We start from the raw sequence: 23,955 nt of genomic DNA, 5'->3' as shown, positions 1-23,955 counted from the left end.
AAGCCTGTCACCTCTGGTCCCTTTAGTATGCACCACTGATCAAGAGGAATTCACTGAGCTGAGGGAGTAGTTCAGTTGGCCCTGTAAGATTCTGTTCACGAGAGTCAAGGAGTCACCAGGAGGGGTTTTGGGGGAAAGGGATTTTGTTCTTCAGTCTTGCGTGGGGTGCTTTCCAACTGTGGAACTTTCCCTGATTGGTGGCTGTGTATGTTAATAAGGTGAAGCCCAGGAACCACTCAGGGTGCAGTGCTAGCATCACCTCTTTTGCACAGATACGCTAACAAGACAAAACTCAAGGGCTCATCCCCAACCACTCGGAGGTCAGAGTAACTCATTTTACAGAGTGAAGATGACAGTGTGCTCAGACAGGTCCCTGGGGGTTGGCATCTTTGGTGGGCATCCACTGAGTCTGGTAATCGCGCTTCCCAGGGCACCCTGCCCCTCTCTGCATGCCTGTACATAAGACGGACCTTCATTCACGTGACTCCTTAGTCCCATAAGATTCTGGGCTACCTTTCTTGAAGGAGGGATGTTAAAGATGCCAGGTTAGACATGAGACTACCAGCATGCATGCCTCCTCTGTGTGTGCGTCCTAAGAAAAACAGAGATATCTGTATGATAGGAGAAGGCTGCAAGCCTTGGAAACAAGCCAGCATTTACCCATGAAGTCTTGTCACTGCTCAATAACCTGTTCTGGCTGATCCAAGCCCTCTGCCTATGTGGCCAGCTTAGGGAAATATCACGCGCCCTACACCACGGGGACTATTACAAAGTTCATGGAGAGATTTCATCCACAGAAAGCCCCGTACCCAGCAATATCCCAGACAGGGTACAAGGAGAGGAGAAAGAAGGCCCATATTCAACAGCCACAAAAACACCCAGTGAATGGAAACCGGACTCTCCACTCTCTACTGAGGTGACCACCTGGTCTGTCAAGACTGTTCATTCAGCTATGCTGGTATGCTTACTACTGTAAAAAAAAAAAAAAATCTGTATGTCTCCTGTCTATTTCATGAGGGAAAAACTTAGTGATAGGATAGGGAGGGGCTGGGAAGTGAGACTGCTCTAGATGCAGTGGTCCTGGAAAAAGCGCACAAGCTGTGTGAACCCTTAGGTCCAGGGATCAGCAGGTGCAGAGTCCGGAGGCGGGACTCGCTGCTGTGGCATCCGCAAGAAGCGGGAGTACAAAGAGTACTGTACGCCTTGTAGGCAAAGCAAGGCATTGGGATTTGACTTTACCTGTGACAAGCAGCTGCCAATGTGCTGTGAGCAAGAGAGTAAAGAGATTTGCATCACCAACAGCAAGCAGTAAATCAGGCTATTGTGTGTGTCCAGTGGCTGAAGGAGGGGGACTGGGGTGGAAACAGGCAATCAGGCAACCCCAAGTGATAGAATGGCAAGCCCGCCAAGGTTTTGCTGAGAAAGCAATGCAGAAAGAAATGCAGCTCATTTTACATACGTATATGTCAAGGGTACTTTACATGCATTCTCAGTCTGTGTCCTTATTCCTGGAGTTAGCAAAGATAAGGATTATCCCTGGTGGAAGGTCACAGGCTACCGGGCACTTGGGTCAGGATTTAAAGCAAAACGTGATGTGGTCAAACGTCACGATGCCAAGTCTGACATATTCACATGCTTTATTTTATTTTATTTTTTTTTTTTAATAAAAGGAGAGGGGACAGAAGAATCAGACAGGAACTCAAAGTCTAATCCAACCACAACCTGACCCAGTGTTTTGGTGAGTTTGTGATCAATAATTAATTCGCTCTTAAGAGTATATGCTTTTATACAAATGTAAGAACTAGGAGCCTGTTCAAGGTGATGATGAAAGGAAAGAGAAGTCGCTGGGCCCTTTGGAAATATGCTGTCCCTTATTCTTCCTGTTACTCATTAAACTTATTAACGTAGAGCGCTGAGTTGATTCTCCTACACTTTCTCTTCTGTCTCTAGATTTATCGATACTCCCTGCTTTACATCTTCAGGGCTCCCTTTTCCAGGAAACTCCTCCTTATCTGTAAAACAAATTTTTATGGGCACCTCCTCCCTAATCCTTGTCTTCTCCCAAGCTTAATATAATTTCAGCCCTTTAACTTTCGGGGCCTCACCATTCTTAATCTTTTCTTATTGAGACCTAAGAATATATCTCCCTCCCTCTCACACACATCACAAGCTATTTCTGATTTATCTTTTTGATAAAATGATCTCCCTCCATTCGAGTCTTTGAATACAGATGGTGCAAACTACAAAACAAGCAATCCTCTAACCTGCTCAACGAAATTGATCTCTACCAGGAGCCTATCATACGATAAAGCAAACTTCAAGAAACAGGCATTTATTCTTGGCAGATGTGGGTGAAAGGGAACTTACAGGTGTTTTAAAACCAGCACCCATTGACTTGCACATTGCAAAGTGTTAGGGATGCCCTATGCCCTAGATCAAGAAAAGGAAGACAGCTATTAAGTTTTCTTAAATCCATTACTTCGTTTATGTAATTGGGGCATCTGAACATGATGAGTCCTCTGCATGATGTCTTACTTTAATTACAACACCGCCTTTTCCTCCTAAATGAAACTGGACTGCTTCCTTTTCAGAAAAACTTAAATTTTTTTTTTCCCTTGCAGAACTCAACATGGTCTCATTATTACCTAGGAGACAGTATGCTGGATGAGAAGGATTCGAGTTATCAGAAACCTGAGTTTTCATATGGCTCTTCCACGGACCTTATGATTTTTCTTAAATCAATTGACCGACCGATAGGCCTGTTTCATCATTTGTAAAATAAAGAGATTAGATCAGATTCCACAATGCTTTTCCCGCCCGGCGCACTATTGCAAAAGGCTACAGCAACATGAAAAAAATAAAGATGTAGTTTATTCCCAATTGGGAGTTTTATTTTGGTCTAGAGGGACATTTTTAGAATAGGGGAAAAGAAGTAAAAAAATAAAAAGATGTATCAGACAAGAATGGTTCCTATTCCAACAACAGATGTTACGTTTCCAGTTGTGGTTGTGCTCCGGAAGGAAAACTCATGAAGAGTAAACTTGTTCACAGTGAGTGGGATAGGTAAGCTACTCACAGGAGCAGGACAGAAGCAAAATCCCAAGCAATCGAAACACACAGCAAGAGAAGGCTGAGCAATAAAAGGCTCCAAGCCCGAGTGCAGCAAGAAACTTCTGCCAAAAGAGCAGATAGCAGGTGCTCTCAAGCTAAAGGAACAATGGGCTCACCCTTGGGGGGAACTCAACCAAGTTCACTACCCAAGAATCCATTAAAGCTAAAAAAACCAAACAAACAAACAAAAAAAAAAACACTTAGGAAACCAATCCGCAGACAAATGTGGAAAACTGGATCGCCTTTTGCATACTAATGACATCTGCTGTAAAAATGACATTTAAGCGGCTGTATAAGGGACCGGTACTTGCCCTGGGGTTAGGGGGTCACGTGAGATGACAACATCCTGCATGAGAGCGATGACTCCACTCGTGATGCCGCTCCTCGTCTATACAGACCCTGGGTCCATGTCCCACGTGTGCACCGTGTGCAGGACCAACACTGCGTGTTGTGTTCCTGGCTGCAGCCTGGCCCAGGGCTAGATGGGAGTGACTCAAAGACTGAACTCTCTCTCTAAATGGATCATTGTCTTTCTGCCTTCCTATACATATATATGTGTGTGTGTGTTAATATAATATCCATATTATATACTAATTATATATAATATACTATATGTTATATGCATATATTATATTATTATATTGTATATAACATATTGATTGATTATATATATAACTAATATATATATTATATATATATATAAGAATTGGTGAAAAGTCCTGTAAAATTAAAACTTGGAAAACACATTTAAAAAAATTAGAGTATACATATAACAGAAAGAAATAGTAGTTTTACTGGACAATATTATGAACTTATTGCTAAAAATATAAGCCGTATTTAAGTCTGTGAAACCTAGTATGAGACAATATTAATTTTCCAGAGACAATCACAGATAAATGCAATGAAATACTAAATCTTTGGTAATCATGTCATTGATGTGCCTTTGGAGGATGCTACATTTGAAAGACAGCATATGCAGGTGTACCCAGGCTAGCAGGGGTATGATACCATGTGCACAGGGTCACACATACAGAAGGTTGTAAGAGTCTTCGTGAACAACAAAATTCTTTTAATTCAGCATTTTGAACACCTACTTGTAGATACTGACAAAATAACTTCTACTCGGGGGCTTCAAACATTTTATGTGCAGCTGTCTTGGCACAGAGGCTAAAGCTGCTGTTTGAGATATTCACATCTGGCACAGATTCCTGATAATGCAGGAAAGTTAGTAAATAATGACTCAAGTACTGAACCACCTGCCAATCGTGTGGGAGACCTGAATGGATCTTCTAGCTTCAGCCAGGGTGAGCCCCAGCAGCTCTGAGTGTTTGGGTGGTGAGCCAGTGGATAGAATCATCTCTTGTTGTCTCTCTCTCTCGATAAAGAAATAAACTCTAAAAAAATCTGCGGATGACAGAATTTAAAATCCAGTGCACATTTTCCAAGAACCTGTTAAAAAGCCACCCACCCTCACGAAATTTTAGAACCTGTCCTTCAAATTACTCAAACGTTATTGAGCTCCACTTGGTAGAGCCCTTAAATACTATCGTTAGGGCTGTGGCAGCCAAAGGAGTTCAGAGCTGAACCCACCCTGCACCTGACCAGTTTCAGACAACAGCAGGTGAAGAAGGCACAGAGTTGGACAAAACTTGGATTAACCAAAGAAGAGCTTTGGGATCACCAGTAATCCCTCTGGCAAGAATGAATACAAATCCCTTTCTTTACAGCTAAAAAAAAAGTGGTGAAATCTCATGCAAACACCAAAATATGTAGATATCCTTGTAACGTGGGGATGAGGCTGACTTTACCGATCATGAAACCCAATGTAAAGAGTTGGATGTGCCCATATCAAATGCTGGCTTGAGATGCAGTGACTCTGCTTCTGGCCAAGTTTCCTGCTAATATATCCTGGGAGACAGCAGAGGATGTTTCTAATGCCTATGTACACTCTGTCCGCATGGGAGACCCAGAAGGAATCCCTGGCTCAGAATTTCAGTCTGGCACAGCCTGGGGCATAAACCCTCTCTCCCTCTCTCTGTATTGGTCTGCCTTTCAAGTCAATGAAAACAGACAAACATTTCTTTTAAAAAAATGTTGAAGAAATGTAACAATTTAAAATTGCAGTAGATCAGGGCAAAGCAGGCAAACAAATTTAAAATCCACTAAATGTAACAAGAAACGGCGACAAAGAGGGAAATGCATGCTACGTATGATACGCAGCATTATCAATCGTCTCCGAATTTAGGGAATGACTGAAAAGTCTTATTTTTAAAGGTAAGGTTACCATTTTCACAATCAAGATCGCTTCTGAGGTGTTTATACTGTCGTTGGGAACTGCCTAGGCTAATGGGAAAAAGTATAAATTTGCAAGGTAGTTCTCAATCATGGAAAAATACACAGAAGAAAAAACAATGGCATTATAGGTACATGGGTAATTTTACTTTTGTTATTTAAACATACTCCATTTTCTACAAAAAATCTATAATAAGCATCACTGCTTTTATCATTGGCAAAAAAAAAAAACACACACACACCAGGAATTGATTTTTTTTGTTTGTTTGTGTTTTAAGTGCCTTCAAAGGGAAAGCCTGGGTTCATTCTGGTATCTTCCTGTCAATACGCTCCTTCAGTTTAACCACATGCAGCAGGAGGCTGTGCCAGCCAACACCTTCCTTTCACACATGCGCGATTTTCCTCCAGCCAGAGAAGGCGATTCTATCATTTTGTCAACAGGTTAAGGAAACTCCATATATGGATGCATGCATGTAACTCCCAGGCTCCCCAAAGTAACTGCTAAACTAGAAAGCTACAGTATCTCTCACTGCTGGTAATTCTTATGTTTCTACCTGCAGAAGAAAACAATAATGAAAAGATATATAGGAGCCTTCCACCCAAGAACATGCACTTCTTCATTCTTTTCGGGGCTAGAATGACAACTCCGCCATGTCAGACTGTATCTTGAAAACTATACAAAAGAATGAGACTTCTCTTGCTAAGCAGCTCCTTTTTGGACCCGAGGACTCAGAGTGACATGGTAGTGCAAAGAGTCCTTCATTCTCTCTCAGGATCAAACACTGAATTCCCTAATATTACACTGAAATATTCTATACTTTTCCATGTAATGGCCCCAAGATACAAGCAACATGGAACTTGAGAAGAGCACTGAAGAGTTTCCGCTGTCTGTGGGTACAGGAAGAAGAGGTGTGGAGGTGTGGGTAAAATCAGAGGGAGACTCTAAGCACAGGACCAAGCAGCATCTTAAAGCATCTTAAAGGAATCAGTTTGGAAAAATGTTGACAAATAATGCTTGTACTGAATCCACTCAAAGGCATCTCATTTGGAAAAAGTACAGTAGCCCGGCATTTCAAAGGAGCTGCACATGCCTTCCTATTTGAATGAAAACATACCACAGAGCTTTCTTCCTAGATTCCCTAATGGTTGCTAGTGAGTGTGAGCAACGTGATGAGTCTTCAGTTAATCTTTTTTGACCTGATATTTTTCAACTTAGCCAGAGTGGCCCAGGCAATCACAGATCCCCTGCAGTCCGCTTATAACTCAGGGTAGGTAGGACCTTAAGAGGTCATCAAAGACGCTAGACTACATTCTGTTGCACCGTGGGAGGGAGAAAACTCCAAGTTAATGTGCTTCAAAGGAAATTAATTTCCCACTGGTCCTGCAACTTGGTGTTACATAAATCCCTGGATTTAAGACTGGGAATATTTCTGATGTGCTTTTGAAAAAATCTGATCTAACTAGTGTTTCAGAAAAGGAAAACAAAATTCTCCAGAACTCAATGTTGTAGGCCTTTAATAAAAGGTTTGTATTGAGTAAATCTTATCCCGGGATTATCTCCCCGGTCTAGCAACAATGGCTGGTTTTTAAAAGGTATCAAAGAAATCAGGAAGGCAGGAGTAAGCTCCACTCAGGAGGCAGTGCCCATTTTAATTCTCGCAGTTGCATTTAGATGGCGAATTTGTCTATGTCCTTGGAGCACACAAGCCAGAGGCCTGAGAATTGACTTGCTTCCTGGATCTCTTTGCCGTGGCTACCTTCCCAAACAGGCCAGATTGGAAGGGCCATCTCCAACCCCACCATCAATTTAATCATCCAATGCAATCACACCCCATTCCACAGTTCACAGCAGACATTGTTCTGAGCTCCTGTTATTGGATTTGTTGTTCTCTGGAACATTTCCTAGGCTTCCCATTAGGAGTCAGGAGCTGTTTCTTTGGGAATCATGATCCTGTAACAGGTGCTTCTGTATCCGCTGATGGCAGAAACAATCTCCAGGTAGCCTGCCTCCACGGTTTGGGTGGCTAACGAAGCTTTCCCGTCTTTTCAGCGGGACCATCTAAAGGGAGCTCCAAAAGACACACCGGCATTCTTTCAGGACTAAACCAGAGTACAAGAGTGCTTGAAGGTGCTTGTGAGAAAACAGAAAGAAAAGCTAAGTCAGTTTGTTTTGGTGCCAAAAAAATGCTGCAATCCATGTCTGCCAGGGTCTTCAAAAATGCATGTGATGAAATACCAGCTGCATGGGTTTCTAAATTGTTGCACCAAAATAAACTTCCCACCTAATTCCATTTTTGAACAAACACCTTGAAATACTCTTGTAACTGCCTATACACTTTTTGTTCCTGCTACATTTCTTAAAAGCTGGTGCAAAGCTTTTTTTAAAAGATTTACTTATTTTTATTGGAAAGACGGATATACAGAGAGGAGAAGAGACAGAGAGGAAGATCTTCCATCCGATGGTTCACTCCCCAAGTGAGCGCAGCGGCTAGAGCTGAGCAGATCCAAAGCCAGCAGCCAGGAGCTCTTCCAGGTCTCCCACGCAGGTGCAGGGTCCCAAGGCTTTGGGCTGTCCTTGACTGCTTTCCCAGGCCACAAGCAGGGAGCTGGATGGGAAGCAGGGCCACTGGGATTAGAACCAGCGACCATATGGGATCCCGGGCATGTGCAAAGCAAGGACTTCAACCACTGCGCTATCACACCGGACCCTAGTGCATTAGCTTTTAAGCCTTTCAGCAAAACTCTGCGCGTGCGCACACACACACACGTTAAAACAACAGCTTTCCTGGACAAAACCTGCTCAAGTACTTCACTTCTACTCAGGCCGCCTGTCTGTTTCTTCTCAGGATGTCTTATGACACTCCTGTTAAACAGGCTGGTCACCTGAGATGGTCTCTGAAGCCAGAGCTCACAGACAACATAGGAACTTCACCTGAAAATATTTCTAAATTTCTCAAAACCGCCACCAAAAATGAACCTCAGCCGATCCCACATCGCCAAGCAGCTGAGTGGTTACACAACTAGGGCCTGCACATCAGATCATATATGACCAAGCCAAATGACATCACAACAACCATTGTATCTCTGTGCCCTGAGTTCACAAGTCATTCCAACACATTCCTGTTACTCTGTTGCAAAGGGGGAGTTTCTGAAGTCTTACTTTTAAGTGCTGCCCTGTTCACTGAAATACACCTTGTTAAAATCACTCATTTGAATTGATTTTATCAAATTTGTTTCTCTTAACAGTCCTCATAAACCAACTGCCAGCTGCTTCAATTCCTATTACAATTCCACCTAGGATTCTGTGCCTGATTGTACGCACAGAAACTAAAAGCTTATTTGAAAAAAAAAAAGTATTTTTGATTGTAAATTTTCTCTACACCGCCCTTCCAAATGAGATCCAAAGGTTATCTGTTTAATGCTTGGTCCCTCTGTCAAGAAGTCCCTTCTTCAGCTGTCTTCAAGTTACTTGGCCAGCTATTCAGTTTCGGATCACACCAACTCCTACTATTCCCTGGAAGTTTTTTCTTTTTTTTTTTTTTTTCAAAAGTATGATGATGCTCTGGTTTGGGTGACTCAACTAACTGGCATTTCCTTCCACTTAGTGGAAGAGATTGGCTGATGCTTTGTAACTCCATCTATGTATCTCCAACACACTTCATCAGGAATTAGGAAACTATGGAGTTTGAAGACCTTTTGTGAAATACAGTCAGAACAGATGGCTCTTAGAGGTACAGAATTTCATTCTCCTTTGCCTACTCAAGCCTCCATTACGCCTTGGGGATGCTGGGATTCAACTTCCATAGCTGTATCTTGTTCATAGTCCAGCCCTTCTCCCAGTGGAGCTAAGGACTTGCTCCAACCTTCCCTGGCCTCACCTTTGCCAATGATCCAAGAATTAGATAACACAGCTAGGGAAATCAAAAAATAACATTTACGAGTACTAGATTTAGAAAACACGGACAGACATTGTATGACAGCCACACGGAAAGCAAAACAGATCACATGAGAATCTGTGCGTGGTTGGCAATATTAAGCAGGAGCTGCAAATTAACATTTCATGTGTATACCAGATGTCAGGTATACTGTTTCTCTGAGCTGTCAAAAAGCATAACGCAGAGAGAGAAGGTCATAGCATCCAGAGGGATGTTAGTGCTGCTTAAAGGTTATAATGATTGAAAAAGATTGCTTTAAGTCTACATACATCAGCACGAGAGATGTCTTTTCACATCTCAAGTGCAAACAGAATAGGCCTTCTTAAGAGAGTTGTGGAATGCAATATGTTTTAGCAGTAGAGTTGAAAACCCGCTCTGGTGACTGTAAGCCAGCCAGAAAAGGGTCCCCTTATCTGAGGATCCGTGATTACGGATGATTGATGGGCTCCTTCCTCCCCAGCAAACATCAGCCTGTTGTGATCACTGCAACAGATGTAATGTGATCCACACTTAATTAATTGAATTTACAAAATGCCAGAGGTACATTAACTAGTCAAAGCAACCCTTTAATTTTCTCCCCCAGATTTCATAATGATCAAATGGCGACACCACCCAATAATCTATCAAGAAGACTACAGACAAGTCGAATCTGAAGAAATTCGGGCAAGTAATTCCACTTTCTCAGTGATAAAATACAAGGGGCGCCCTCCCTCCCTCGCCTCTGTCTCCATCACCGTCTCCTGCTTATCATTTGTCCGTACAGAATCTTATCTTTACAAAATATTCAGATGGAAGGACATTTGAAACAGTTACAGATGAAATCACTCTAGCTGAAGAGGAAGTTGTGCAATTAGACGATGGTGTATCAGAGCGTCTCCACAAGCACTTTAACAATCCCTTTGTATGTTTCATAGAGGTTGTTCTGAATACGATTTGAGTTTCCTGTCTTCCAGGTTGCTCAGTCCTTCCTGACAAGAGCTTATAGACTGTCTGGTCCTGTAGGATACTCCGCTCCCAAGGCTTCCTTTCTCAAGGAAGTATGGGAAATGCTGTCCGTTGCACTCTTATTCTTGGGTACCTAAAATGAATATTGTCCTTTTATACAGACACTGAAAAACCAAACAATGGCTGCCTTTGCCTCCCTGGCATTTTGATAAAAGCTCTTTTCTTTCAAATGAGCAACACATTTGTATGTGATATCTATTATTTTCGCACAAGAGAATGCTGTGAAAATCTGTACCGAGTCACCCAAATGATCTCTGGGGGTTATGGATGTTGATAAAAATAGAAAACCCACAAGAGAAAATAAGGGTTTTGTGACAGCAACACAGATTTCAACTCTGGGTAGTTTTTAACATAGGCCCTCCTTCATCGCATAGTCCTACGAAGCAGGTCGTGCTGGGTAGGACACACCTGCTTGGTGGACAGAGGAGATGCTGTGAAAAACTCAAAAGAAAAACTGAAAAACTGTACGAGGCATAGGCTGTAAAATGTCCAACACTTTCAAATGATGTTACTGCAAACGCCGAGAATGTGAGCTAAAAAGGGAAACAGATTTACACAAAAAGTACTTCAGAAAGAAAATGGTTTAGTCATAGCTGTGATAGAAGAATCAGGTGCAATTCTGTTGAGGAGCTAGTGTAGTTGTGGGACCAGGATGTGTCCTCAAGGGACCCTGGCTTTCAAGGACAGCTGTCATTTAGCTTGTCTCAGTCTCAAGAATGACACAGTTGGAGGCCAGTGTCGTGGTTTAGGGGTTTAAGCTGCCACGTTGCAGGTGCTGGTTCCTGTCCCAGCTGCTCCACTTCTATTCTCGCCGCTCCTACTGTTAATGCATTGGAAAGCCTGGGAAGGCAGAGGAAGATGGCTCAAGTCCATTGACCCCTGTTCTACACAGGAGACCCAGAAGAAGCTCCAGGCTCCTGGTTTCAGCCTGGCCCAGGCAAAGTAGTCACATCCACATCTCTCTCTCTCTCTCTCTCTCTCTCTCTCTGCATTCCAAATAAAAGAAATAAATGAATCTTTCTGACAAATTACACAGTTGGTATTTTCATATAGTAAAATAGCATTTAATATATTTCCACTACCTTTGATTAATTAGCTACCTGATTTATTCCTCTTCGGGTACATAAGAAACTTCTCAAAAAAAAATAAGTTATGATTGGACATCATAAGAGGCAAATACTTACTCAGAAAAAAAAAGCTGTGAAACAAATTTGGAAACTATTTCCTGGGGTATTGATATATTACTGTCAAATACTGGGAGCTGCCATGAGCCTGCCTTATACAGTTTTCTTGCAATTATTTTATATATTCCTGAATTTAATAAAAAACAATTTAAGACCACAAAGCACATCCTTAATTGTCTTGTTAATTTGTGTGTTGAGAGAATGAGGCTTAGTCATTTTTTTTTAATCAGCGCTCACGAATTGTCCTTGAAGACACCAACTGTGGTCCACAGGCAAGCTCCTTCAAAAACAGCTTTTATTACTGTTGCAATGGACAAGCACAAGGGATGAAGCCATAGCCCCAGGATTAAAAAAAAAGCTTGACTTGGGTCCTGTCCCAGCCAGAAATGTCATTCAGTTGGAGCTCACGCATGTTCGGGTTTGTTTCATTAGAGCAGCTTGTGCACTCTTAATTAAAACATAGCATCCACACAAATGCACTTTCATGGCAAAGCAGACAAAGTCCAGTTCCTGTTGTTAGACCGCGGTCACTAGGTCTCACCCAGGGATGCTAAGGTATTTTCTTCCTGGCAAAAACAACCAAGTAATTATCATCCCTGACTTGGAGAAAGGATGTTAGGAAGCAAAGCTTTACCATCTTTGATGTGCGTGAAATTAACAACCTAACTTACACTTACAAAAATCGCTCATCAGAGCTCTGCAATTGTAAAAGAAAATTTTGGGTTTTTTTTGTAGCAGCATTATCTCCGTAACTGGATTAAAAACCCTGGGCCCCTGCATGCAATCTTTTCGATGGGCTTAAGGTTCCTTCTGACTTCTGTCTGTGGGCGGATGGAATCACAGTAAGAATTCAGCTGTCTTTCAAATGGGAGAAAATAATTTTCTCATCATACTGTGGCAGACCATTTAGGGGAAAAGAGAATGGAAGGGGAGGGAATGCAAGAAGCCATGCTGGGGAGACACAGTACGAAGACTGGGCTGTGTCATTCCTCAGGGCTTGGGAAACTCGCCACAAACAGTAAGTGTAAGTGGCAAGGAATGAACCCACCTTTCTTTCCCATTGATCCCCATGGCCTAGACTTTTTCTAGGGCCATTTGTGGTGTGCTCATGGTGTAATCAAAAAAGGATGTGGGGATGGCCCATGGGACAGCTGCAGAAACATGTAGCCATTGTTTCTTTTTTTTTTATACTACCTCTCCTGTTCTTGGCACTGCTTTCATTACTCTGCCCCCACACACACATTTACTTTTGGCCCTGACAATAGTGACCATTGCATCAGTTGCGTATCTTTGCTTGTGACAACTAGAAACCTATCAGTGCCAGCCTAAGTGAAGACAGGATGCAGGGCAAGGATTTGGAGCTACTGTATAGCATCCAGGGGCAAGAATAGAACTGCCATGAAGCAAGGCAGTCCTTCTTCTCCATCCCTGGCCTTCTTTCTGCAGCCTCTCCTCTGCTACCTTTATTCTTTCTTCAGGTGCCAGTCTGCGTGATAGAAAAGGACTGTTCCAAGCTTTCAAATTCAAATTTAAGGACTTTCAAGGTCAAATACCAAATTCCCAGAAGACAGCATCAGACTGGCCCTTGTGCAGGTGTGCTGAGCCCATCAGTTGATTCCAGTTGAAACTCACTAGCTGGTGAGGAAGGGATCCCCTGGGGAAGACCCCCTGCCTGCTGCTAGTACAGAAAGGGCATTCAAGGGCATCCCTGTTTCTCTGTCTCCAGGCAGAACTATTTGTTAAAAACAACCAACTCTTTCATCCTCAGTCACAGATGATCCAAACAAGACAGAAATCCAGACATTTCCTGGACTTCGTTTCCTAAAACAGAGGGCAAATATTCTAAGCAAGACAATTCTTGGGACGCATAACAAAATCAGAGGATATTGAGGGGTGTGAGCGAGACCATGCAAGACAAATACAGGGTGTGTTAAAGAGTCTTAATTAATCAAGCTTGGTGATACGAGGGCCCACTAGAAATCAGCAGATGAGAAGTCCATATGACAATCCAGTCTGAGGCAAAACCCCAAGAAGAACAAATGGTCATTACCCTGAAGTCCATCCGTTAAGCTGAAGACCTATGTCCCAGTTTCCCCAGCAATGTAAGTTATCCTGTGAGACGTACAGCGAATACCCTGGACACACAAAGCTGCAGACATTCACCTTTCTCTGGCTTCTCTGCCCACATTCCATCACTGCTAGGCCTCACCTCTGCTGGAACTCTTGAAAGTACACAAATTAGAAGTACAAAGCATCTTAGCATTGCTGTCTTCATTGTCCCACTCAAGCAGTGAGCAGAGGGTGAGGAATACAGACACATAGCGGCCGTGCTCAGGGAATACCTGTCCTCGGAGTCTGTCCGCAGGAAGCCAGAGAGCAAGCAGGTACTGGGGAGGCCAAGGGTTGAGAGTGCCAGAGCGATGAGAGAGCGGGCCCCTCCCTATCAGGGACCTTTAGGGGGGCTTGCGAGGGGAGTGGTTACACAACACAATATCGCGCCCTCTGAGGTTCCAGGTGGTGATGAGTGAGCATCCCAGGTGGGCAAAAAGGACCATATAGCTGATGGAGGCTGTGGCTTCCAAGCTCGTGACCTTGAACTAGCTGCCTACCAAACAAATAAACCCTCTTGAGAGATCTAATGTTCTTTATTTTCAATTTTGTATTTGTCCCCCATAGTGAACATGCGAGGACGGTTGGCATCTGGGTTAAAAAAACAAGACTCAAACAATTTGACAATTGTTTCAAGTATTATTCTCTTCTATCCTTACCATGATCCTATAATAATAGTTCAATGATTACAGATAAGAAGTAGAGGTTAAGAAACCTGTCAAAAATGATTGGAATACAAGTGGTTTAGCTTCAAGTGCCAGGCTTATATCCTCTATGCCTCCTGTGTGTGTGTGTGCGTGTGTGTGTGTGCGTGTGTGTGTGTGTGTGTGTGTGTACTTCTGAAGATGGAGTCAGTGCTGTTTAGAAAGGAACAGACACAAGCATGAAGTTCAAATCTACTGTTGTCAGCCATTGGACAAACCACGGAGCTGCCCGAGCTTCTGTGCCAGCTCAGAAGGAAAGCCATGCTCCCTTCTTTGATGATGTGCTGGGAGGAACAAAGCCAGCGTCAGCCAGGATCACAGCATCTCCTATTGTCATTCCTGAGCTAACAATGTCACTGGGAAACTCACAGGTGTTTCTCCCTGTGCCACAATGGGTCCCTAGGTACAGGAAAATTCTTAACTTTTGATTTCCCACCTCATGAGTTCCACGCCTTCTACCTGGGGAGTGACTTTGAGTGGGGTTCAACAAGTATTGATTTGGCTATATCATCATGTTTACTAATATGTTTTCCAATACCAAGGCTATTTATACGAAGCGCCATTATAGCAGTTATTCGGCGGAAGCTTATGTGAATTATTAACTGAATAAAAAGACGAGGCAAATGGCATGAAGGATGAACGGATGGGCAGAAGCAAGGAAAGAAGGGAGGAAGGAAGACAGGCAGGCAGTCTTCAACATTTTTATTCCTGTTTCCACATTAAGGCGGCTTAGGGAGACTCGGGGCGTTTCTTCTCCATTTTCAGTGACAAAAGGGATGTGTAACAATTAGGACTCTCCGCCACGGCAAATATTTCTTTAGAGATCAAAATATTTTGCAGTTTTCCATAGAGGAGCAGCCGAGGTTGATGTGTCAATTGAATCAGAGTATTCTTATGCCGTTACTATGAATTTGTTAATATTTTAGATCCCTGGAAATGTCAGTAGTCAGATCAACATTGACATACAATATATTTTGAAAAAATAGTTTTGCACTGGTAATACATTATTCATTCCGTCTACAGATGGATTCTCTCACTTGCTGCCATGCCATTTTAACCTACCCCCAGGTTAGCAGCCATGAATAACAAACAACCCTCGGTGGCACATATGTCAATTCCTCCATCACTCCCCAGTCACACGCATCAGAGTCTTGACTTCCCACTTTGTGAGGGTATTGATGTAGCTATGATGTAGCTCTTGGACACACTGCTTTGTCAAGGAGAGAGAAACCACTTGGTTCTCGGAGGAACAGTCCACGTATAGACGTGGCGACGCAACCGACGGGAGCACAAGACATGCGCTTCTGTGAATGCGTTACTGTGTTCTTGACTTCAACATTTTGAAAAGCGTTCTGCTGTTAAGTTTCATTGCACTGCCAGACAGAATGGGAGAGAACAGCACTTCCAGGAGAAATAAGTGGCTGAAGCAACGCGAGATTATGATTACAAACTAATGTACATGGGGAAACTACTGTTTTCAGCTATAATTTTATATCCCCAGCACTGTCTTAGCATCTAGATAAAGTCTCCTGCAATCACACATATTCTCAAAGAGATGAAACTTCCAACTGGGCACCTGTTCCTCGGGCTCCTAAATCTATGCTAGCTGAGATGGCTGTTGTATTTCTGCCTACCCAGCTTGGGGAAATTAAAAAATAATAATAAAAATAAAGATGTGGATACAGAGGGTGTAAATCCCACACCATCTGGTTACCTTGCTAACAGTTCTCACCTCTGTCACACCAGGTCTTACAAAGCAATTTTTAGCATCAGTCATTTCACCCTCCACTTCCTGCTGCTGGGCGTCTCACTGTCTCCTCCTTCACACCCCGAGGGCGATGCTGCCACACAGCATGGCAGCGTGCAGGGCTGCTTGCTCAAGAAAATGTGCATCGCTCATCCCGCAGGTGGACTTGGAGAGCAAAGTCACTTGGTGAGTCATCCCTGGGACAAAGTTCAAGTTTCTTCTTGATTCAGAATCCATTTTATCATACTGGGCAAAACTGAACTCTTTGGTAATATATGTGTGTGTGTGTGTATAATTCTTCGATTAATGCAGGAATCCTTGTCAAATTGTATTTATCATGAGGTACTCCTGTGGCCTTATCTTTTTCTCATGCATTTAATTTCTAAATACTTTGGGGATGATCTCAGCAACCACAGGGTAATTGCACAACTTCCCAGCTTTCTCAGGATTTTCCCTTGAGCGCTCCCTTCTTAACCCATCAGATGCCGGGGCTGCTCCTGAGCAGAGTTAGCCCCTGGTTGTTGCAACTTTCATCCAAGTGCATAGAGGTGTTGAAGAAGGATGTGTATTAGTGCAATCTCCTACTTGAAGATGTTTACTTAGGTCCTTGTCTAATCTTTTTAGGGAGAACTTTTCTGATTGTTATCTCAAAGAAATTATAAATTTATTTCACCAGGGGAACACATGCTTTTTAGACAATTTCATGAAAGGTCCCCAAAACAGAAGGAAGAGTAGAAAGCAAGAGACACAGGGGAGAGCCAGGTCAGGACAATACTTGCTCTCTGTCACTAAACAGCTTGGCACTGGTTCCTACAGATCATATTGCTGGCTACAGGAAAAAAAAAAATCAAACCCATACTAAATAAAAAATCTTGGGCTGGTCCCGATTCCACAGCCTCACAATTCCCAAATGGCTAAGCCTCCCTAGGACCCCTTAACTCCTGAAGCACCCATTAAAAGGAGAAGGTAGAGAGAGCTGTGTCTAGGGGTGCATGGAGCATCTACTGGTATCTCATTAGCGCTTGATGCTTTCATCTCTTTGCGAATAAAGGAACCAAAGTGGAGCCTATTTGTAATGCTGGCATCTCCTATCCGAGTGCTGGTTCCAGTTCCAACTCCTGAGCTTTTGTTCAGCTGTCTGCTGCTGTGCCTGGGAAAGAGGCAGATGATGACTGTCGTACTTGGGCCCTAGCCACACATGTGGGAGCCTGGGATTTAAGTTCAGGGCTCCTAGCTTTGGCCTGGTCCAGCCTCCACCACTAAGGCCATTTGGGGAGGGAGTAAACCAAGGAATGGGAGATCTCTTCCTCTCTCTCTCTCATTCTGGCTCTCTCTCATTCTGGCTTTCAAACAAAATCTTAACAAATAAAAAGAAGAAGTATCCAGAGTTTAGTGACACCCATGGATATTTTATTAGAAACTCAAGCACATGGCAGAGGGTGACTCCACCCGCATCCATGACAGGGTTCAATTTAATTTCAAAGTCTGAAAAGTGTCCTTTTAGGGTACGCTGCTTCTGTTAGAAGTAAGTGCTTCCCTTTCACCCCACAGGTGTGTGTGGGGGCAGTGAGAACTTCTTTCTTTTATACCTACAATTGTGGGGACCCTCCTTAAAAGGGGCACCATAGACTCACAATCCTACGAGGTTAAAAACAAAAATATACAAGCATTGAAAGACCTGGAAGGTCATCGAGCAAGACAGTTAATCAGGATAAAGTGTGTGTGTGTGTGTGTGTGTGTGTGTTGCGGCAGAGAACCAGAGACACAAAGTCAGATAAACAGAGAGAAAGAGAGCTCCCACCTACTGGTTCATTTTTAAAACGTCCACACAGCTAAGGATGAGCCAGACCAAAGATAAGCCAGGAACTTAACCCAGGACTCTGACAGGCGTGCCAGGGACCCAGCTCCTTGAACCATCACTCCTGCCACCCAGGGCCCGCACTAGCAGAATCCTATAATCAGGAGCAGATCTGCAGCCCAAACCCAGACACTCTGCGGTGGGTTGTGCGCATGCCAAGCAGTGTCTTAACTAATGGCCCCATGCCTAATCCAATGTCAAGAAAATCATGGGCAAGACAATTCAAGCTCAAGTGGGGGAAACAGGACTGTTGTATCAGCCACTTAAAGTTTTGTTTCTGGAGTGCCCAAAGCATCCTAATGTCCGGGCTGAGAAATGTGGTAGGGCACAGGGGAGGATAAGGATGCAGAGCAAGGTAACAGACACTAATTAGGAGCAGACTGATGCCCCCTGCTCAGAGGCGCCCTTGCACCAGCAGCATCGACCCCCCGGGGGGAGCGTAATAACAATGTTGAATCTGAGACCTCAACCCACTGCCCTGAGCCAGAATCTGCATTTGATAAGTCCCAAAATGATGGATTTGCAATTAAAGTCTGAGCAGCAACTGGGCTCCAGCATGCCCGAGCTGGGCATCTGGTTGAACTCTAGGGATATTTCCGCTAATGTGACTTCGGTATTGCTGATGGCATTAAAACAAAACCATTAACTCGGCTGCTTTCCATTTTGAAATGCCAGAAGTTCTTGGCAGAGGACAGCAACGTTCCTAGTGGGGACTCATGCCTGATAATTTAGAGAATGGTTCTGTGACTGGAGAGAGCCCTGGCCAGGAGCCAGCACAGCCACACTCCAGTTCTTCACCGCTCTGGTTGTAGCAAGGCTACTTGCTTTCTGAAACCCGGGAGGTTTTGTGTGGAGGTTCGTGTCTGGCTTCCTGCCTCATGTGTCCGCGGTCTGGGCTCAAGGCAGTCAGCCGCAGCTGGCTGACAGCTCCTTTCTCAGTCTCAGTTTCTTGATTCCACCTGTCTTTCTCTATCCCATCAACCAGAAGAACCGATCTCACTAGCTGATAATTTCGCAGAGGGTTCACCCACTGCCTAGCATCTATGATGCACTTTGATAGAGACTGCTGGGACAACTATTAGAAGTCTGATCAATTTAATTTCCATTATTATCATCCATCATTAATATTATAACCTTCTTGTGCTCCTCTGGGAGGCTGTTATGGGAAGGCGAATGACATAAGTACAACAGAATAGCATCTTTAGTTACCACAAAGTAGCACATGTAAACATTTTCAACCATGGACAGACAAGGTAGAGAAGAAGAAACGTGAAGCTACTAAAAGGCATACAAAATAGAGAAAACAGAGAGAGCAAGCCATGTCCTCCAGGTACTGTGCAGCATCTGGGGGTGGGACAAACCCCACCAGCACAGGGGCGGAGAGCTCTGAGAGGAAGCCTTCTCGGCCAGCACTGATATATCCTGGAGTCACCACATTGGCTTCGTGCTGACCTGGCCCACTCTCTATGAACTACAGTGCCGCAGTCAACAACACCAGCATATGCAAGGGTTCCGTGGATCTGTCGCCACACAACTGACTGCCTGCCACCCATTTTGGTGATGAAACTGCTTCTACCTCCAGAAACAATGTTGCCAGTGAATTTTCAAAAACGCATTTATAGCTGACCAAACCTGAAAAAAGAATTCATGAACTCGTTTCTGGAATGCGTTCATCTGTCCAATCGATATTGACTGACTGCCTGTTATAAACCTGCCTTGACGCTGGGGCCCTGGGTGCAGAAAAATGCTGACACAGGTCCATGCACGGGAGCTCCTACGCCAACGTGTCAGACGTGTGGCTGTGGACTATGAATAGAAATTTCAGCATTAAGGAATCTTGGATCAATGAGAATTGGGTTTTTGGATGCCCCTCCTTGCTCTGGTCACTTGCTTATACACTCTAGCTCTGGGGGAGGTATGCCTTGGGTCAATGATACCTGCTCTCCTGAGCATGCTCTGAGTTCTCAAGTCATGGGGGTCTTGTTTCCTAGAATCTTATTTGAAATACAGCGTCCCCCCCATCCCATGTATTTCCAACCAGAAAGGACAAGTACGTGGAGTCACATACTTGAGCCTGTAAAGCTCCTCTGGAACTTCATCAGCAAAAATAAAATCAATTATTAATAAAATGAAAAAGATTTGAGCAAAATGCACTCTACTGGAGTGTGTGTAACAGCATTAAAGCACAGTGGATTCCATTTGGGACACCTGCCTTCTACATTGGGGTGCCAGTTTGAGTTCCAGTTGCCTCATTTCTGATCCAGCTTCCTGCTAACGTGCTTGGGAAAACACTGCAGAATGGCCCAAGCACCAAGTGTGTGGGCCCCTGCCATTCGTAAGCAAGATCAGGTTGGAGTTCCTGGCTTCTGGTTTCAACTTGGTCCTACCCTGGATGTTCTGGCCTTTTGGGAAGTGGATCAGATAGATTTCTCTCTTTGTTACTTTGCCTTTCAAATACGTAAATGGATGAATCATAAATAAATTACAAAGTCCAATTTCAAACCACATTGACCAATGTGATGCCAGTCATATCTATGAGTAAGCCACATCTTCAGATAGCATAACTATTTCGCAGTGACAGGTGTTGGAAATAGGAAATACATGTTATATAAGGTTGAGTTTTTTTTATTGAAACTGAAAAATCTTTGGGGGAAAGGGACTTTGTCTTATATGTCATAGTACAAAGAAAGCCTGGAATACTTCCCTTTGATGAAGCTTTATTTATCATGATGGGAAATAAACTCTTTAAGCTCCATACCGATCAGAAAGATCTTCTATCACTCATGTATCTCTCAGCGAGTCTCATCTTCTCTACAGCAAAATCTGTGTGTTTCTTGCAGAAGTGTGATTTCTATATTAATAACGCCCTTTTTGTCCCCCAAAGTGACCAAGTTACAACAGTGAACATGAGAGGCAAATCAAACCAGCATTTCAACCTCATACTGGGGAGCTAATTAAACTCTTTTCCTAAGTTGTTCAAGTTCATTTTCACTGTATCTGTTTTCTTAAGCTGCTGAGTTTCCTGCAACCCATTTCAGTTTATACTAATGCATTTCAGGCCAGTATATTTCACTGTATCCCCATGCAGCAACCCATCTGTAATTCTAATGTCCTGGTGAAGATAAGGTGCTGCTATACACACAGTGTCTCAAATCTACCGGCAGACTGCAAACAGCTCTTAGAAACACGGAAGCAAAAGGTAAGCTTATCTTGGTACCCCTAATTTTTGAAACCCATGCACAACTTTTTTCCTAACATGCACTTTGCATGACCTTTTTTGAAGATACTGTATATATATTTGATATTTACAGGGTAGTCCAACCGCACATATTAATGTGTGTGTGTGCGTGTGTGTGTGTGTGTGAGAGAGAGAGAGAGAGAGGTGTGTATACAGACCTCAATTTGTGCCAGTGTCAAAACCTAAACAACAAAAGATAATGATGTCATGACAAAGCATTGTTCAGGCATTAGATGATCAAAACGAATCTCTGACTTCCTTTGCCTTTAAAATCCTCCTTGTCCGAACCTGTAAATTATGCTCATTGACTTCTCTGGATGACCTAATTCTGCAGAGCTGCTTATATTCCAAGGCAGATGACACACTCCAACGCTCAGGTTTTCAAGCTCCAAGGAGGCAGTTTACAAAACCAGTACCAGGCCGAACGCTGTGGGCCTTGCCCTGAAACTTTCCCATAGAAATGAAAAGCATAAACACGCAGTCCTTACCTCCCGAGTGTGGCGGGGGTCCACAGAGCAGGACAACACCCTGGCCTTCACGCACTGACACCTTGCTCCTCATCTTGGTTTTAAAATTTTCAAGATCTGATGTGGAGACAAAACAAAAGTAGATTTCAGAGAGGATAATTCAAGTCACACGTTACCCAAAGAAATTTATTTTCTTTCTTTCGCAAAGCAGTTTGGAAATCTCTAGATGTTTTTATTAAGGCTTTTAGAAGTTCAATAATACAATACAGACATACACCTATCCCGGTGTAGAAAGCTGCCAGGAGACTCTCCAAAGTAGTAAAACCATGTATCAGAACTAAACAAGTAATATGGTTCAAAGGAGGAAAGGAAATATTCTGAATCAAACATACCTGCGAAAAATATGGCGCCCACATGTGTCACAGTGATTAATCATAGCATGCAAACTTTGGTCATCATCTTGTAATGACGGCCAACCATGTCTGAATTTCTCTACATAGCCTAAGTGTATTTCCTTCTATCTGGAACCAATATTTACAAACAGACCTGAAAATTCTCAGGTCCTGGATGTAACCTGAGAATTTGTACCATATCCTGCCGGGATTCTGTAGAAGACATATATTGTTGCACGTACCAAGTGGGATTTGATGAATAACAGTAAATTAAGTCTATCCATGCCTTTTTAATGTACTGCTTTAAAAACAAAAAAGACCCTGAGTGGCATCTAAAATTCTTCACGTGATTAGTAATCTAGGGAATACAATGTTTTGATATAAGCAGCTACTGTTAGGAAACATTTAATTTCTTCCAACAACAATCCAAGACAGCAAAGAGTTATTCGTATTTTCTAGCATTAGACGACAGTACAGAGAAAATCCTACTGGTATCGTGAAAAAACAACACCAGGAGAAAAGAAGATCTGCCAGTTTTCTAAACTCTGCCTTAAAAAAAAGCCTGTGAATTACAGCGTTAGTAGACTCCATGGTGTTGCTTTCTGTACCAGAACAATTGCATTGTCAATATGTGGAAGATATACTCACTTCATAGCTCTTAAGGGTTGCAATAAATTGCATAAGTAGTGACTGCAGAAAGTGAGGCAGTGTTCATGTTTTAGAATATAACCTGGAAGATTTCAACATTCTTTTGGAAAAATCAAAATAGCCAATCATTGTTTTCAAATTCATAAAACTACAAATTGTAGGCACTTATGACTATTCTAAGCACCTTAAGTCAGTAGCTGAAGGAAGACAGCCAGTGTGCTTTATTTTATTGTTCGTTAAAAATGGTATTAAATTGCTGAGTTTTAAGTACAGAGTAAAATGCTTCAGCAAAATTCACACACACACACACACACACACTATGCCCAGAAAACAAAACAGAGCTATATACATATTTTTAGCAGAGGTGCCGTACAGAAAAGATATCACATTGCACTAGTTACCGTCTTAATCTGCTGCTAAAATGCAATATTCTCAAAACAATGAGGTTCTCGAAGTGTGGCTCAATTAGAACTGAAAAACCAGACCATCCAAAATGTTTCCCAAGGGTTCAATGAGAAAGCACATCATATAAGACTGTAACCTACTCATGGAAAAAGAACATCCAAATACAACTTTTTTTTTTTCTTTTTTCAAAACCAACTATATATCATCTTGATCGTTTTGTTGCCCAAGCACAGATCCACTTACTGGTCCGGACTTGCGCTCTGTGTTTCTCGGAAGTGCCTAGAGGGCAAGGGGCATGGTTTCCCAGACTTGATGGAGGCAGCTCATGGAGCGCACGGGGCTATGCGCACAGCAGAGCACTGGGACCACGGCGGGCTTTTTGCTTGTTTTGTTTTTCTTTTCCTATAAAACATTAGCATTCTGATTTGTTAGCTTAAGTTACTTGAAGGGTAGTCCAAGAATCTCTTGTCTAACCATCATTCGGGATTTTTAAAAAAAACTGAAGCCAGAAGCCAGGAGCCTCTTCTGGGTCTTCCACATGGGCGCGGGGGCACAAGCGCTTGAGCCACGTTCTGCTGCTTTCCCTAGCACATTAACAGGGAGCTGGAGAAGAAATGGAACAGCTGGTGCTCCTATGGAATGCCAGCCCGGTGAGCACGGCTTTGCCAACCACGCTGCAGCCCAGGCGCCTGAGCTCAGAATCTACCCATATACCAAGGCCCATGATGCAGTTTGCCATTTATATGTATAGAGTTCAATTCTGATTATGCATCCCATTAATCTTCAAACTATTTGGAATATATAAAATGCCTAGGAGATAGTCCATGAAACAACCACGCACGCAGCACAAGGGAAGCCAG

The 23,955-nt window shown here is 43.1% G+C and overlaps 1 protein-coding gene across 1 annotated transcript in view; it reads right to left on the bottom strand.

Annotated features, from left to right (window-relative positions):
- CNTN3 (contactin 3) overlaps positions 1–23,955 on the bottom strand; it is a 283,223-nt gene that overhangs the window by 137,355 nt on the left and 121,913 nt on the right. The window contains exon 4 of the mRNA XM_004581629.3: positions 21,672–21,767. Within this exon, the coding sequence (XP_004581686.2) occupies positions 21,672–21,767 (96 nt within the window). The remainder of the gene's footprint in view (positions 1–21,671; positions 21,768–23,955) is intronic.

This window comes from Ochotona princeps, chromosome 21, assembly GCF_030435755.1.
Source record: "Ochotona princeps isolate mOchPri1 chromosome 21, mOchPri1.hap1, whole genome shotgun sequence".
Classification (NCBI taxonomy): Eukaryota; Metazoa; Chordata; class Mammalia; order Lagomorpha; family Ochotonidae; genus Ochotona; species Ochotona princeps.
The sequence above is the reverse complement of the archived record's forward strand: the minus strand, read 5'-3'. Positions and strand labels throughout refer to the sequence as shown.